We start from the raw sequence: 12,596 nt of genomic DNA, 5'->3' as shown, positions 1-12,596 counted from the left end.
TCTCAAAAAATATGGTCAATATATTGTCTTAGGCTTTTAGTTCTTAAGCCCATAAACATAATGTTACTGTAATTTCATTTTTGAATGGCAAGTCTTGTATGAAAAATTCTTGTGTAATTCTAGACCCTCTCCACTAATTTTAGGAGCGTATCGTTGTCAGGCAAATCATCTAAGGCTTGGTTACCTAGAATACTGGCATCGGTGTCCGGGAATGTAGATGTTTCATCAGTGTCATGTGTGATACTTCCATCAGGAGAAATATCAATGGGATAGCGCAGAAGGTGGCCAGAAAGGTCAGCGCCTAATGTTTCTCCTTTATACTCGTTCCAATTGTCTTGAGCAAGCTGATTCACCCTGCTAATACAATCTTCACTTTCAGGGTTGAGGAAAGTGGCTTCATATCTGCCAAGATGTTCGAACCACAATGACAAGCGAAAATGATGAATCTGGCCCCGTGCACCATCTTGATTGGCAGCCAAATATAAGGGTTGATAAGCTCCGATGGCGATCTCGGTATCTCTAGCACCGTCCATTGACCTCTGGTTAATGTTTGCAGATCCATTGATAATGTATTCATCATCCACTGCCCAAAAACAAAAGAATAATACTTATCACTTGATCATCACAGGGCATATAATGGGATATACCTCTCAACTACAAACAAAATATGCTAAAGTAGTTTCATACTTACCTATCATCATCTTGGAGTGCACGTAAATCATAAATCGCCTGGAAGTTTGAGCATTCATGTAATGAAAATTTCTGTATGGACTTGATATTGGTTGAAGCTCAGCATCTGTTTTTGCCTCCCGGTTGCCAAGCCAGAAGAATGCCAAATAACTCTGAGCATGTTTTCTAATTTCTTCAAATCTTTCTGCAGGATTCTTTTTCTTGAGTGCACCAATAATATCATTGTACATCATTTCTATGGTCCTCTTTTGGCAATCCAACATCAGCTGAACTACACGACTACGTGGATTTCCCTCCGGCCACATAGGAAGCACAACATAAACAGTGAACCTTTCTCCAGCTTCAATCTTGCTAACAATTTTAAGTGATAGCTCCTTTGGAATTAGATGCAAACAACCAAGTTGCTTAGGGTTGAACTTACCTGCACGCCAGTCAAAACAGCTTCCTATGAAATATTGATGTTCAATGTAGATGAAATTCTTTGAGCGCCGAATAGCTTCAATGTAAGCATGTTGAATGCTACGGTCTATTATGATATCCCCATTTCCGTAAGCAGTTTCTGACAACCCAGAAATAGCTCTGCTGTCAACAGATCGAAGTAACTGAACATTCCAAGTCTCACGATCATCACTATGGTTTGTTATTGAAGATGTCTGATCGATGAGGCTTTTAATAGCAGACTCTGGAACAAGTATATCCTGTTTACCTTCCTTCTCGCATCTTTGCACAAAAGTCTTGTAAACATCCAATGCAACAGGTCCTTCAAGCTGACAGTGCACATCATGCCAGGGTTGCCTTGGACCACCATTTTGAATTCTGGAGCCTTTAATGCTGGGTTGATAAAAGTCTATACCATGTTCTTTATGCTCATTCAAGGTGCTAAAAAGTGGATGAGATGGAGTATCATATCTACCATCACAGAGATCAATACCCCCAAGAAAACTCGTTATTCCCCTCTTCTTTGACTCACCACTAGGTAACTCCTTGTCCAACACCACCATTTTCTGGTGATGAGTGTAGGTAAAGCTCCTAGTACTTAAAATACAATGCACACCAGTATTTTTAAAATAATCTTGTGTTTCTTTGTCGTGAGTATTGACGGCTCCAAAGAAGTCAAGTATTGGTGACAGAATCCTCCACCGGCTTCTTGCTTTATTTTCCCAAAGAAGCAATACGACCTTGACACCAGCGTTTGCCTTTCTCTTGAGCAGCTCTCCAAGTTTTGGTTCTCCCCCATCCTTTGGCCTCTTTGGATCCCTTCTCAATGTTATGTCAGTGTAAAAAGACCAGCCAGCAATGTATATGAAGTGCTCTGCTTTATTGATTGCATCAAATATATCCTCCCAACATCTCTGAGGCTCATAATTCACCAGTCCGGCATTGACCATTTTCTTGACATAATCATCTGGGACATGAGCATCCTGATAAAGAGTAACTTTGCATCCATTTCTCAGTGGATAGTAACTGTCAGAAACTTCTTGAAAGAAAGCCCTTTCGATGCCTATTTTCGAATTATTAAAAGCTTCATCAAAATTCAGCTTCATGTGAAGTGACTCATGCATTTCTGCATCATTCGTGTCTGAATTAGGATCAATCAAAGGGACTTCTGATTGATATTGACCATTATTGTTGATGATTTCCCCACATGGCACTTTTGCTTCTAACATTGAATTTCGCCGACCATTGGGGGCCTTGCCACAATGAATGCTGAAAATGACATTTGATGCATTATGCGCACAAGGAAAGCTAAATTTCATATTCCATTTATCAATGTTCTTGAAGTCTTCTATTGGTATATGCCTGCTTTTCATTTTTACTTCATCCAGATAAATGGATGCATAGAGTTTACGAGGTTCACTGTTACCAAATCTGGCAGCCTCCCGTTCCTGAGACTGAAGCAAAGCAATGTAAATGAAATAGTTTTATTATTTCAGAAGTAGTCAATAATAATATCCGACAAAAACAAATTAAAGGTTACTGAATAACGGACATTTCTCCCAAAGAAGGATAATGTTATTGCTTATTGGCGTTTCAACTTTCAACCAAGGTTTTTTTTTTTTTTTTTTTTCTGGCTGCTCTATTCTAACAACATTTTTTTAAATAAAATAAAAAGATTATTCCTAAAATAAAAGAAAAGGAAATTATATACAAAGTATCCATTTGTTTTGCGGTGATTTCATGAAGTTCTCCTAAAAAACCTAAGTTTGGAAGAGAGACTGACACTGAATTTTTGTGATATAAGAAACAAAGAAATGAACTCAAAGATTTAGAATTGAGAATATAATTATTGAGAATCAATATACACTAATCATATTATTTTGAACTAAAAACTGAATCACACTTCTAAATACAAAGTCTACACTATACATATAAAGGGAGTCACTCAGTCACCAAAAAAAAATAAGGAGCCACTCAGATAAAGACACCTAAAACGGTTTTTTAAGATATTTTTTAATAATTAAAATTTAACACATATAATCGATTAGACGGTGCTATTTTTATTATAATTAGGCCAGACAAATTAATTTGACAAAAAAAATAATGAATCAAATCTTAAACTAGTCTAAATTAATATCATTTTTTCATAAAAAATGACTACAATATCTTTATTATAGAAAATGATTAAAATACTTCTATTATATATATTAATTTTAATAATCCTAAATTCTAGCTCTTCTCTTTCGTCATAGGGTTAGGATTTAGAGTTTTCGATATATATATATAATAGGAATATTTTAGTCATTTTTTATAATAAGGGTATTGTAGTCATCTTTTATAAAAAATAATATTAATTTAGACTGTTCAAAATTTGATTCACTATTTTTTGGTCAAATTAATTTATCTGAACTAATTTTGATAAAAATAACACACAGTTTAATTGATTATATATATTAAATTTTAATTACTAAAAAACATCTTTAAAAAAAAGAGACGTCTTTATCTCAATGGCACCCTAAAAGCTATTGATCTGAAACAAAATAACTAACTAATCAAGAGTCTACCTACTCTTTTTTCACTCTTTCTTGAACCAAATCTTGTTCTATTACATTTGTATCCTCAAATATTAATCAAGTATTCAACAAAAATTCAGAATCTAAAAACTCTTCAGCATCCAAAGTCATCCAAAGCTAGAAAATCTAAAAATAGAAAATTAAATAAAGAATTCAAACTCAGCATCCAAACTAAATTCAGAATCACATAAGCAACAATCCCATCTCAGATGGGGAGAGGGAGGTTGAACAAGCGGCGTGATACAGGACATCCATCATTTCTTATTTATGAATGCAATAAAACAAAGGAAACCCATAGTATTGGAAAGAAGTGCAAACCACGATACGGCGAACAAGCGGCGTGATATTTCGGAACTGAGAAATGTTTGCCGTCAAAGTCCCGTGTAGCAGCTTCAATGCCATTTCCTCGTGACTTAACCTACAAGTAAAATTCACGGTGAACATGTAAATTGAGAGAGAGAGAGAGAGAGAGAGAGAGTTAGAGTTGACTTATAAAGAAAACCTTAAGATCGGAGGCAGAACGACGGCGTTGATGAGGGTGATCGGACACCGGGGATGCAAGCTGCGACACGGCTGAGAGCAGAACGGCGCTGCGACACAGCCCCAATGACTACTGAGTTGCTGTTAGAAAATTAAATCAACTGGTATGTAAGTAACAAAAGTTTAGAAAAGTCAAAGGTAAAATTCAATTGGAATTGAAAGTGATTACAAGTTTAGGATTCTTTTATGGTGCTTAAAAACTTTTTTTTCAGCAGTGAGCTGGAGTGAGTTGGACAAAGTATTAGATTAACACCATGTTATTTTTAAAGTGAGATAAGGAGATAAAAAAGTCAGTAAAAGTAGGCGAATGGTAGAATTGGTTAATGAGATGTCAGGTAGTTATCACACAAAATTTGTGTTAATTGAGATGGTTATAATTTTTAATAAAAAAGCATAAAGAGCTAATGGAAATTTAATCGTATAATAGAGATTTAGAAAGTATTAGAGATATAATTATTAGTGTTATATTTTTTTTATCAGGTTAAGTTTTTAGAATGAATGGTTTCATAACATAGTATTAAAGTTTTAAATTCGAAAGATCAAGAATTCGATTTTTAATGAACCCAAAATTTTTGAAATGAATAGTTTTAAGACATGAGATGTTTAACTAGATTGTTTTTGTATTATTGCAGTTGAACTTTTTTGATAGGTAGATAAATTGGGCTGATTGTAGGTAATTGGACTGAAATTGTCCAAAAATATTCAAATATTTTAGAAATAAAAATTCTTTCAATTGTAATTTTTTTTCATTTTGGACTGATGTTTATAGAATACAAAAAATAAAATTCAAATTTTGTGAATAATAATAATGATAAAAATAATAATAATAATAGTAATAATAATTCATTGATTAAATTTATTCCATCGTCGCCCAAATTTTTTTCCACCCGCAACAATTTGGATTAAAATCAGGAATTTTTTTATTTAAATTAGTTAAATATATTATTTATTAAAATTAGTAACGTAAAAAAATTATTTTAAATTGGCGGTACAAATTATTATTTTTTTACACTTAAGTAAAACGTAACACCAATCATTCTTCATACAGGTATTATTTCATCTTAAAATAAATAAATAATTAATTTATTATTATTTAAAATATATAAAATAATAATTAAAAGTTAAATACTATCCCATTTAAATTAATAAACAAAATTTTGAATGTAAATATAAAAATTTAAAATTTGATAATTCGAATTATATCTATTTAAATAAATTCATAAAAAATATAATTTTAAAATATTTTTAATTTAAATATAATTTTTTGATTTAAAATAGACTTTAAAAAATTATACTTAAACTCAAAATACAATTATTTAAAATTTTTAATTTATTTAATTTAAAAAATAAAAATTATTAAATTTAAAAAATTAAATAACTAAACAAATATTCTTTTTAAGAAAAATAAAAGCTATTAATTTTTTTATTTGAAAAACAAATTCAATAAACTTTAAGATAATAATGAATAGGATAGAATTTAAACCCAATCCAAATTCTTTTTTTTAAATTTAAACATTTCAATTTAAATTCTATTCACATTCTAAAATTTTAACTCGACCCAAAAATAAATTTATTTTGAGTAAAATATAATGTTAATTAGTATTTTCACATTTCATAATATTAAATATTAATTATTTATTAATAGAAAAATAAATTACCAATTACCTGAATATTATTACTAGTTTTCTTTTCTTCTTATCAATATAAAAAGAATAAACGGATAACTGAAATTTTTTACGTTACGAATTTCAATAAATAATATACTTAACTAATTTAAATAAAAAAATCCCTGATTTTAATCCAGATTGTTGCGGGTGAAAAAAATTTTGAGAGATAATGGAATAAATTCAATCAATAAATTATTATTATTACTATTATTATTATTATTATTATTATTATTATTATTATTATTATTATCATTATTATTATTCACAAAATTTTAATTTTATTTTTTGATATTCTATAGACATCTATCCAAAACGAAAAAAGAAATAAAATTATAATTAAAAAAAAATTATTTTTAAAATATTTGAGTATTTTTGGATAATTTTAGTCCAATCACCTCCAACCAGCCAAATTTATTACCTACCAAAAAAGTTCAACTATAACAATACAAAAATAACCCAGTTATTATAATGGTTAAAAAATTATAACCATCTCAATTAACACAAATTTTGTGTGATAACTACCTGTTATCTCACTGACCAATTCTGCAATTTACAATTTTACATGTTTTCATGACTTTCTATCTCTTCATGTCATTTTAAAGGCAACACGTGCTAATTTAATACTTTGTCCAACTTATTTCAGCACTGCTGAAAAAAAAAAATTAAGCACTATAGAATAACGCACAAATTTATGGTTCATCACTAAGATTCTACAAACTTCTTGTGTAACCTATCAACTTGCATAGATTAGAATTTTCATGAAACATGGTTAAAGAATTGAAGAAGCAAAGTTTGAATTGAATACAATAATCATCAATTCGCTAGATATTGCTAGAAGTTAACATATTGGAAGCTTGAAGATTTTTGAAGAACATTCAAGAGAATAGTACAATTACAACATTCTACAAAATTGAAGAAATTCAAAATCAAATTGAATTGAAATTAGAAGATTATGGAAACTACATGAATACAAGTTGAAAGATGATTCATGAAGCCAACTCATGAAATGGTGGTCATTACAAAATTGATTTGTGATTTATAAATTATTATTTTAGTAGGAAGTATTGCCTATATAAAGGCATATATGCCTTGTATATTGTGTGTTCCTGAAATGAAAAATATGATTATGAGAAGTGTTCTTTTGTTCCATGAATATCATGAGTGTTGATGAGTTTGAGAGATTGAAAATATAATAGTGCTATTTATGTGAGTAAGTGATCTTGGGGCCAATTGAGTTGTGGGTATTTTACTTATATTTAGTATCAGAGCTGGTTAATCCAGCGCCTGGTGTTTGAGAGTTTGTGAGGTGTGAGAGAGTTCTCACATAGTTATTTATTCATAGAGTTGTTATGGCAAATACTTTCAATATTGTGTGGTATGGTCCCAAATTAGATGGAAAAATAGTTATTAGGAGACTTTGATGTCTACCCATTTGAATGCCCAAAACCTGTGGAATTTCATTGAACCAGGTTTGTAAGAAGGAACAGATGCTGCCTAACAGAGGAGAGATCAATTGGCGCTATCTTAAATTCATCAAGGTATAGATTATACTGTGTTTGGCAAAATAGCAAATGCCAAAAGTGCAAAAGAAGCATGGAACACATTGAAGCTGTCATATAAAGGCGTAGATACAGCTCAGAAAGCAAAGCTGCAGTCTTTAAGAAGAGAATATGAAAGGTACGAGATGTCTAGCTCAGAAACTGTTGAGCAATATTTTACTCGTGTTACAGATCTTGCCAATAAAATAAGAGTTTATGGAGAAGACATGCTCGATAGCAAAGTGGTGGAGAAAATTCTTCACACCATGCCGATGAAGTATGACCATGTGGTGACTACGATACTAAAGTCCCACGATATGGAGACTATGATGATTGAAGAGTTGCAAGGAACCATAGAAAGTCACATCAGTAGAATACTGGAGAAGTCAGAAAAATCAATCGAGGAAGCCCTAAAAAGCCGAGTGAATTTAAACAATGTTGCAGAATCAAGCCGTACACAAGAAGGACGAGGTCATGGTTTTAATTTTCAAAGTAGAGACAGATGAAGTTTCAGAGGAAGAGGTCGTGGCAATTACAACTAAGGAAGTTACAATAATTTTACACCACCTAATCAAGGAAGAGGTGAAACAAGTTTCAGGTCTGTCAACCGAGGAAGAGGTCAAGGTAATTTTTATAAAGAAAGAACCAATTTCAACTGTGAAGGTTGTGGTAGGCTTAGAGAAGGGGGGTTGAATCTATGCCTTCCTTTTCAATCTCTGTTATAACCTTTTTAAATCAAAACTTTTAATTTTGATTCTGTTTGTACTCAGCAGCGGAAATTTATGAGACAATTTATTTTTGTCTCATGAATATCAGAAAACAGAACATAGCAGAGAAGAGAAAAGCTAACACCAGCATATATCCTGGTTTGGTTGCCTTGTGCTATGCAACCTACGTCCAGTCTCCTCCACAACAATGGAGGAATTTCCACTATAGTTAAAAGTATTACATACACCAATTTCACACTCAAGTTCTAACCTAACTTGACATTGGCTATGCTAACACCTAACTATACACTCTTAGTGCTAACCCAACTAAGAAAGGGATACCTAACAGGTACAAGATACAAGATACTTAACCAACCTAAAGAAATCAGAAAATAACTCTAGGCTTTTCTCTCAAATGTATCACTCACTTTTCCACTCATGACTTTTATTTGAGCTCTCTCACAATGCCTTTTCTCACAAGAAATTACAGACAGATAAACATTGAAAAGTACATCACAATCTGTAAAACATGAAGGAGATTGACTGTGTCAACAGCCTCTTTGCTATGCGAAAAACCAGATTGGCAAGCCTCTGATTCAGTTCTTCATACTGGCGAAATGCACCTTTGATTAGGTTACACTGTCCAGTTAGTTGAACTTCTTCAAAGAGCTCTCTCAGAACAAAACCTCTATTCACTGGTTTTCTCTCCTTGGTTTCTGAATGAACATCAAACCTCTTTTATCTCCTTGCATGTTGCTGGGTTCTTCTTCCAACATCAACACCTTGAGCCTTGAGCTTCACCAACCCACAGATTCACTTTTTCTCTTTAATCCCCAGAGTAGAAACTTTGCTTCTGACTTTCTCATCTTGACCGAAAGCCATAAATCAGCAACCATAAAAATCTTCCAATGGTCAACTTGATATGAGCCCTTGAAAACCAACTTGGTCCCCAAGACATGTTTGATACCGTGGATATACAGCAGAGAGGAACAGAAATCCTCTTTTCCATATAGCTCAAAACGGAAATGTAGAGGGTTGAAGATGAGGAGAAGAAAGTGTGTTGCATGTAAGAGGAAATGGATTACCTTGAGCTTTCTGATCTTTTCTTGATATGGTTGATTAGACATCACCCTTCTTTTGCTTAACCTTCTCTTTCCTTCTTCTTTCATGACTAGCTTAGGGACTAAGCTCTCTTTCTTACTTTTTCTAAGTTTAGTGATTTGACTGGAACAAAGAGAAGGGAATGTTGCTTTGGAAGCAATGAGAAAGAGTGAATACTTTAATCTTGTATGAGAAGCTTGGTGGGATTTACTTGAATTGATGGACACGGGCTTGGATCGGGTTTGATTCGCTTGACCCGTTGGTTCCTTTGGCTTCTTTCTTTGCTTTTCCTTGGGCTTAGTTTATTTTCATTTTTCATTCAGCCCACCAACCTTGGTTATATGTTTCTCTTATTCTCTTGGGCTGCTGCTTCATTTTATTTGTTTTTGGCCTGCAACATATCATCATATATAATCAGCAGCATATAATTATAAATAATCAATATTTAATTATTTTCTTTGCCTAATAAAATAATGTTTGTCATCACTAATTAATTCAGTTAATTTCTTAACTCAACAAACTGTTTTCATTGTGGAAAGTATGGACACAAAGCAGTAGATTACAGATTTAAAATGATGAATAACAATCAAGCACACATTGCAGAAAAATAGCATCAAAATATAGATGATAATCCGAGTACTCAAACTTTATTTTTTACAAGTAATTCATGTGCTGAAGATGAAAATATATGGTACTTGGATAATGTCTGTAGTAATCATATGTCTGGTAGAAAGGAACTATTTTCTTCACTAGATGATTCAGTTAAACTATTATTAAAGTTTGGTAATAGTACAAAGATCCCTATTGAAGGAAAAAGGCACATACCAATTAAATTGAAGGATGGTTCTTTGAGTTATATTTCTAATGTTTTCTATGCTCCTGAACTTGATTACAATTTACTGAGTATGGAACAATTATCTGAGAAGGGATATAAGATGATAACTTATCGTGGATATTGCACTGTGTTTAACAACAACAGAAGGTTCATAGATAAAGTAAAGATGACTTCAAACAGAATATTTCCATTAAAAATTCAACATGTTAATCCCTCTTGCATGAGTTCTGTGATAGTTGATGATTACTGGTTGTGGCACATGCAGTTTGGGCATTTTCATTTCTCTGGTCTAAACTACCTGTCAAGAAAAAAGATTTGTTTCTAGTCTACCACGAGTTCATATTCCCAATTGTGTTTGTGAGATTTGTCAACTGGAAAAGAAGCACATAGATTCATTCCCTACAAGAAAGTCATGGAGAGCTAGAAGATTACTTGAAATTGTGCATTCAGATCTCTTTTATGTAGAAGTTCCAAGTAATGGTGGTAGCAGGTACTTTATCACTTATATTGATGATTTTAGTAGATATACATGGGTATACTTTCTGAAGCAGAAATCAGAAGCATGTGATGTCTTTAAGACATTTAAGACGTTTGTCGAAAAACAAAGTAGCTGTAAAATCAAAATTCTCAGAACAGATAGAGGAACAGAATATCTTGAGTGTTTAGAATACTTTAAGCAACACGGAATTCAACATCAACTAACAACTAGATATACTCTTCAACAAAATGGAGTTGCTGAAAGAAAGAATAGAACCATCATGGATATGGTCAAATGCATGCTCAAGTCAAAACAAATGCCTAAAGAATTTTGGGCAGAAGCAGTCGCAACAGTAGTTCATATTTTAAACAGGTGTCCAACAAAGAGTGTTCGAGATAAAACTCCAGAGGAAGTTTGGAGTGGAAAGCGGCCTTCCATTCATCATTTCAGAGTCTTGGGTGTATTGCTTATGCCCACGTACCAGATCAATTAAGGAAGAAGTTAGGTGACAAAGGCGAGAAGTGTATCTTTATTGGTTATAACACAGACTCAAAAGCATACAAGTTGTGCAATCCTGAAACAAAGAAAGTAACCATCAGCAGAGACATGACGTTCGACGAGAAAGACATATGGGACTGGAACACAAAGACAGAAAAGCAGCTGATAGACTATAATTCCAAATACATGTGATGAAGTAGAAGAAAGGCAACCTGACACAACCGAACAACCAGAATCATTTAGAAGATCACAAAGAGAGCAAAGACTACCTGCTAGATTAGCAGATTATGAAGTTGGCAATGACAACGATCCGTTCGATGAAGAAATCATAAACTTTGCTCTATTTTCAGACTGTGAGCCGTTGAACTTTGAAGAAGTCTCTAAAGATAACACTTTGAAGAAAGCAATGGATGAGGAGATTCATGCCATTGAGAAGAATGACACATGGGAGCTGACAGATTTACTAGCAGATAAGAAGCCGATTGGAGTAAAGTGGGTTTACAAGACTAAGTACGAACCCAGTGGTGAAGTTGATCGTTTCAAACCAAGATTAGTTGCTAAGGGATACAAACAAAAGCCAGGTATCGACTACTTTGAAATATTTGCTCTTGTTGCTAGATTAGATACTATTCGTACGATTATTTCACTCTCGACCCAAAATAAGTGAAAGATACATAAGATGGATGTTAAATCAGCATTTCTAAATGGCACTTTAGAAGAAGAAGTATATGTTGAGTAACCTACAGGATATGAAGTTTCTAGAGAAAAATATAAAATTTACAAGTTAAAGAAAGCTTTGTACGGATTAAAGCAAGCACCAAGAGTGTGGTACAAGAAGATTGATTCTTATTTCACTCAGAATGGTTTCAAAAGATGTCCATTTGAACATACTCTTTATATCAAATTTGTTGAACCTGGAGATATCTTGATCGTGTGTCTTTATGTTGATGATTTGATCTTTACTGGCAACAATTTGAAGATAATTACAGAATCCAGATAGGCTATAATAAAGCACTTTGAAATGACGGATATGGGCTTGATGTCTTACTTTCTTGGCATTGAAGTAGTTCAAAAGGATGATGGAATTTTTATTTCTCATAAGAAATATGCAAATGATATTTTAAACAAATTTCAAATGGGGAATTCAAAGCCAGTTCCTACTCCAGTCGAAGAGAAGTTCAAGTTGCTGAGAGAAGATAAAGGAAGAACAGTAAATCCTACATATTACAAAGGCTTGCTTGGAAGTCTGAGGTATTTAATTGCGACTAGACCATATATTGTATTTGGAGTTGGTTTTCTTAGCAGATTTATGGAGGAGCCTTGTACCAACCATTTGCAAGCGGCAAAAAGAATTCTTCGATATATCAAAGGTACTTTAAATGATGGAATTTATTATGAGAATACTAATGAAATAAATCTTGTCGGTTATATTGATAGTGATTGGGCTGGAGATATAGAAACAAGAAAAAGTACTTCAGGGTTTGTATTTCATCTTGGTTCTGGTGCAATTTCATGGTCTTCGAAGAAATAA

General features: G+C 32.7%; 2 protein-coding genes across 2 annotated transcripts; one reads left to right on the top strand and one right to left on the bottom strand.

Moving 5' to 3' along the window:
* On the bottom strand, positions 1–4,489 carry LOC112782805 (phospholipase D alpha 1). Its single transcript, XM_025825409.3, has 4 exons — positions 4,204–4,489; positions 4,020–4,119; positions 692–2,582; positions 1–583 (listed from the first exon to the last, which is right to left on the bottom strand). The coding sequence occupies exons 2-4, from the start codon at positions 4,101–4,103 to the stop codon at positions 120–122; spliced, it is 2,439 nt and encodes an 812-aa protein (XP_025681194.1). The 5' UTR covers positions 4,104–4,119; positions 4,204–4,489; the 3' UTR covers positions 1–119.
* Positions 4,490–12,086: 7,597 nt separating this feature from the next.
* On the top strand, positions 12,087–12,596 carry LOC140183290 (uncharacterized mitochondrial protein AtMg00810-like). The gene has a single exon (XM_072231329.1). It carries the CDS (start codon positions 12,087–12,089, stop codon positions 12,594–12,596), a length of 510 nt encoding a protein of 169 aa, XP_072087430.1.

The sequence above is a fragment of the Arachis hypogaea genome, chromosome 20 (genome assembly GCF_003086295.3).
Source record: "Arachis hypogaea cultivar Tifrunner chromosome 20, arahy.Tifrunner.gnm2.J5K5, whole genome shotgun sequence".
In the NCBI taxonomy this organism is placed as follows: Eukaryota; Viridiplantae; Streptophyta; class Magnoliopsida; order Fabales; family Fabaceae; genus Arachis; species Arachis hypogaea.
Note: the sequence above shows the minus strand (reverse complement) of the source record. Positions and strands in the feature narration are given on the sequence as shown.

Coding starts and splice junctions, on each gene's coding strand:
- LOC112782805 (XM_025825409.3), bottom strand. CDS start 4,103: ATGGCATTGAAGCTGCTACACGGGACTTTGACGGCAAACATTTCTCAG. Junction 2,583..4,019: donor CGCTTGTTCGCCGTATCGTG/GTTTGCACTTCT, acceptor GCTTTGCTTCAG/TCTCAGGAACGGGAGGCTGC. Junction 584..691: donor GCACTCCAAGATGATGATAG/GTAAGTATGAAA, acceptor GTTTTTGGGCAG/TGGATGATGAATACATTATC.
- LOC140183290 (XM_072231329.1), top strand. CDS start 12,087: ATGACGGATATGGGCTTGATGTCTTACTTTCTTGGCATTGAAGTAGTT.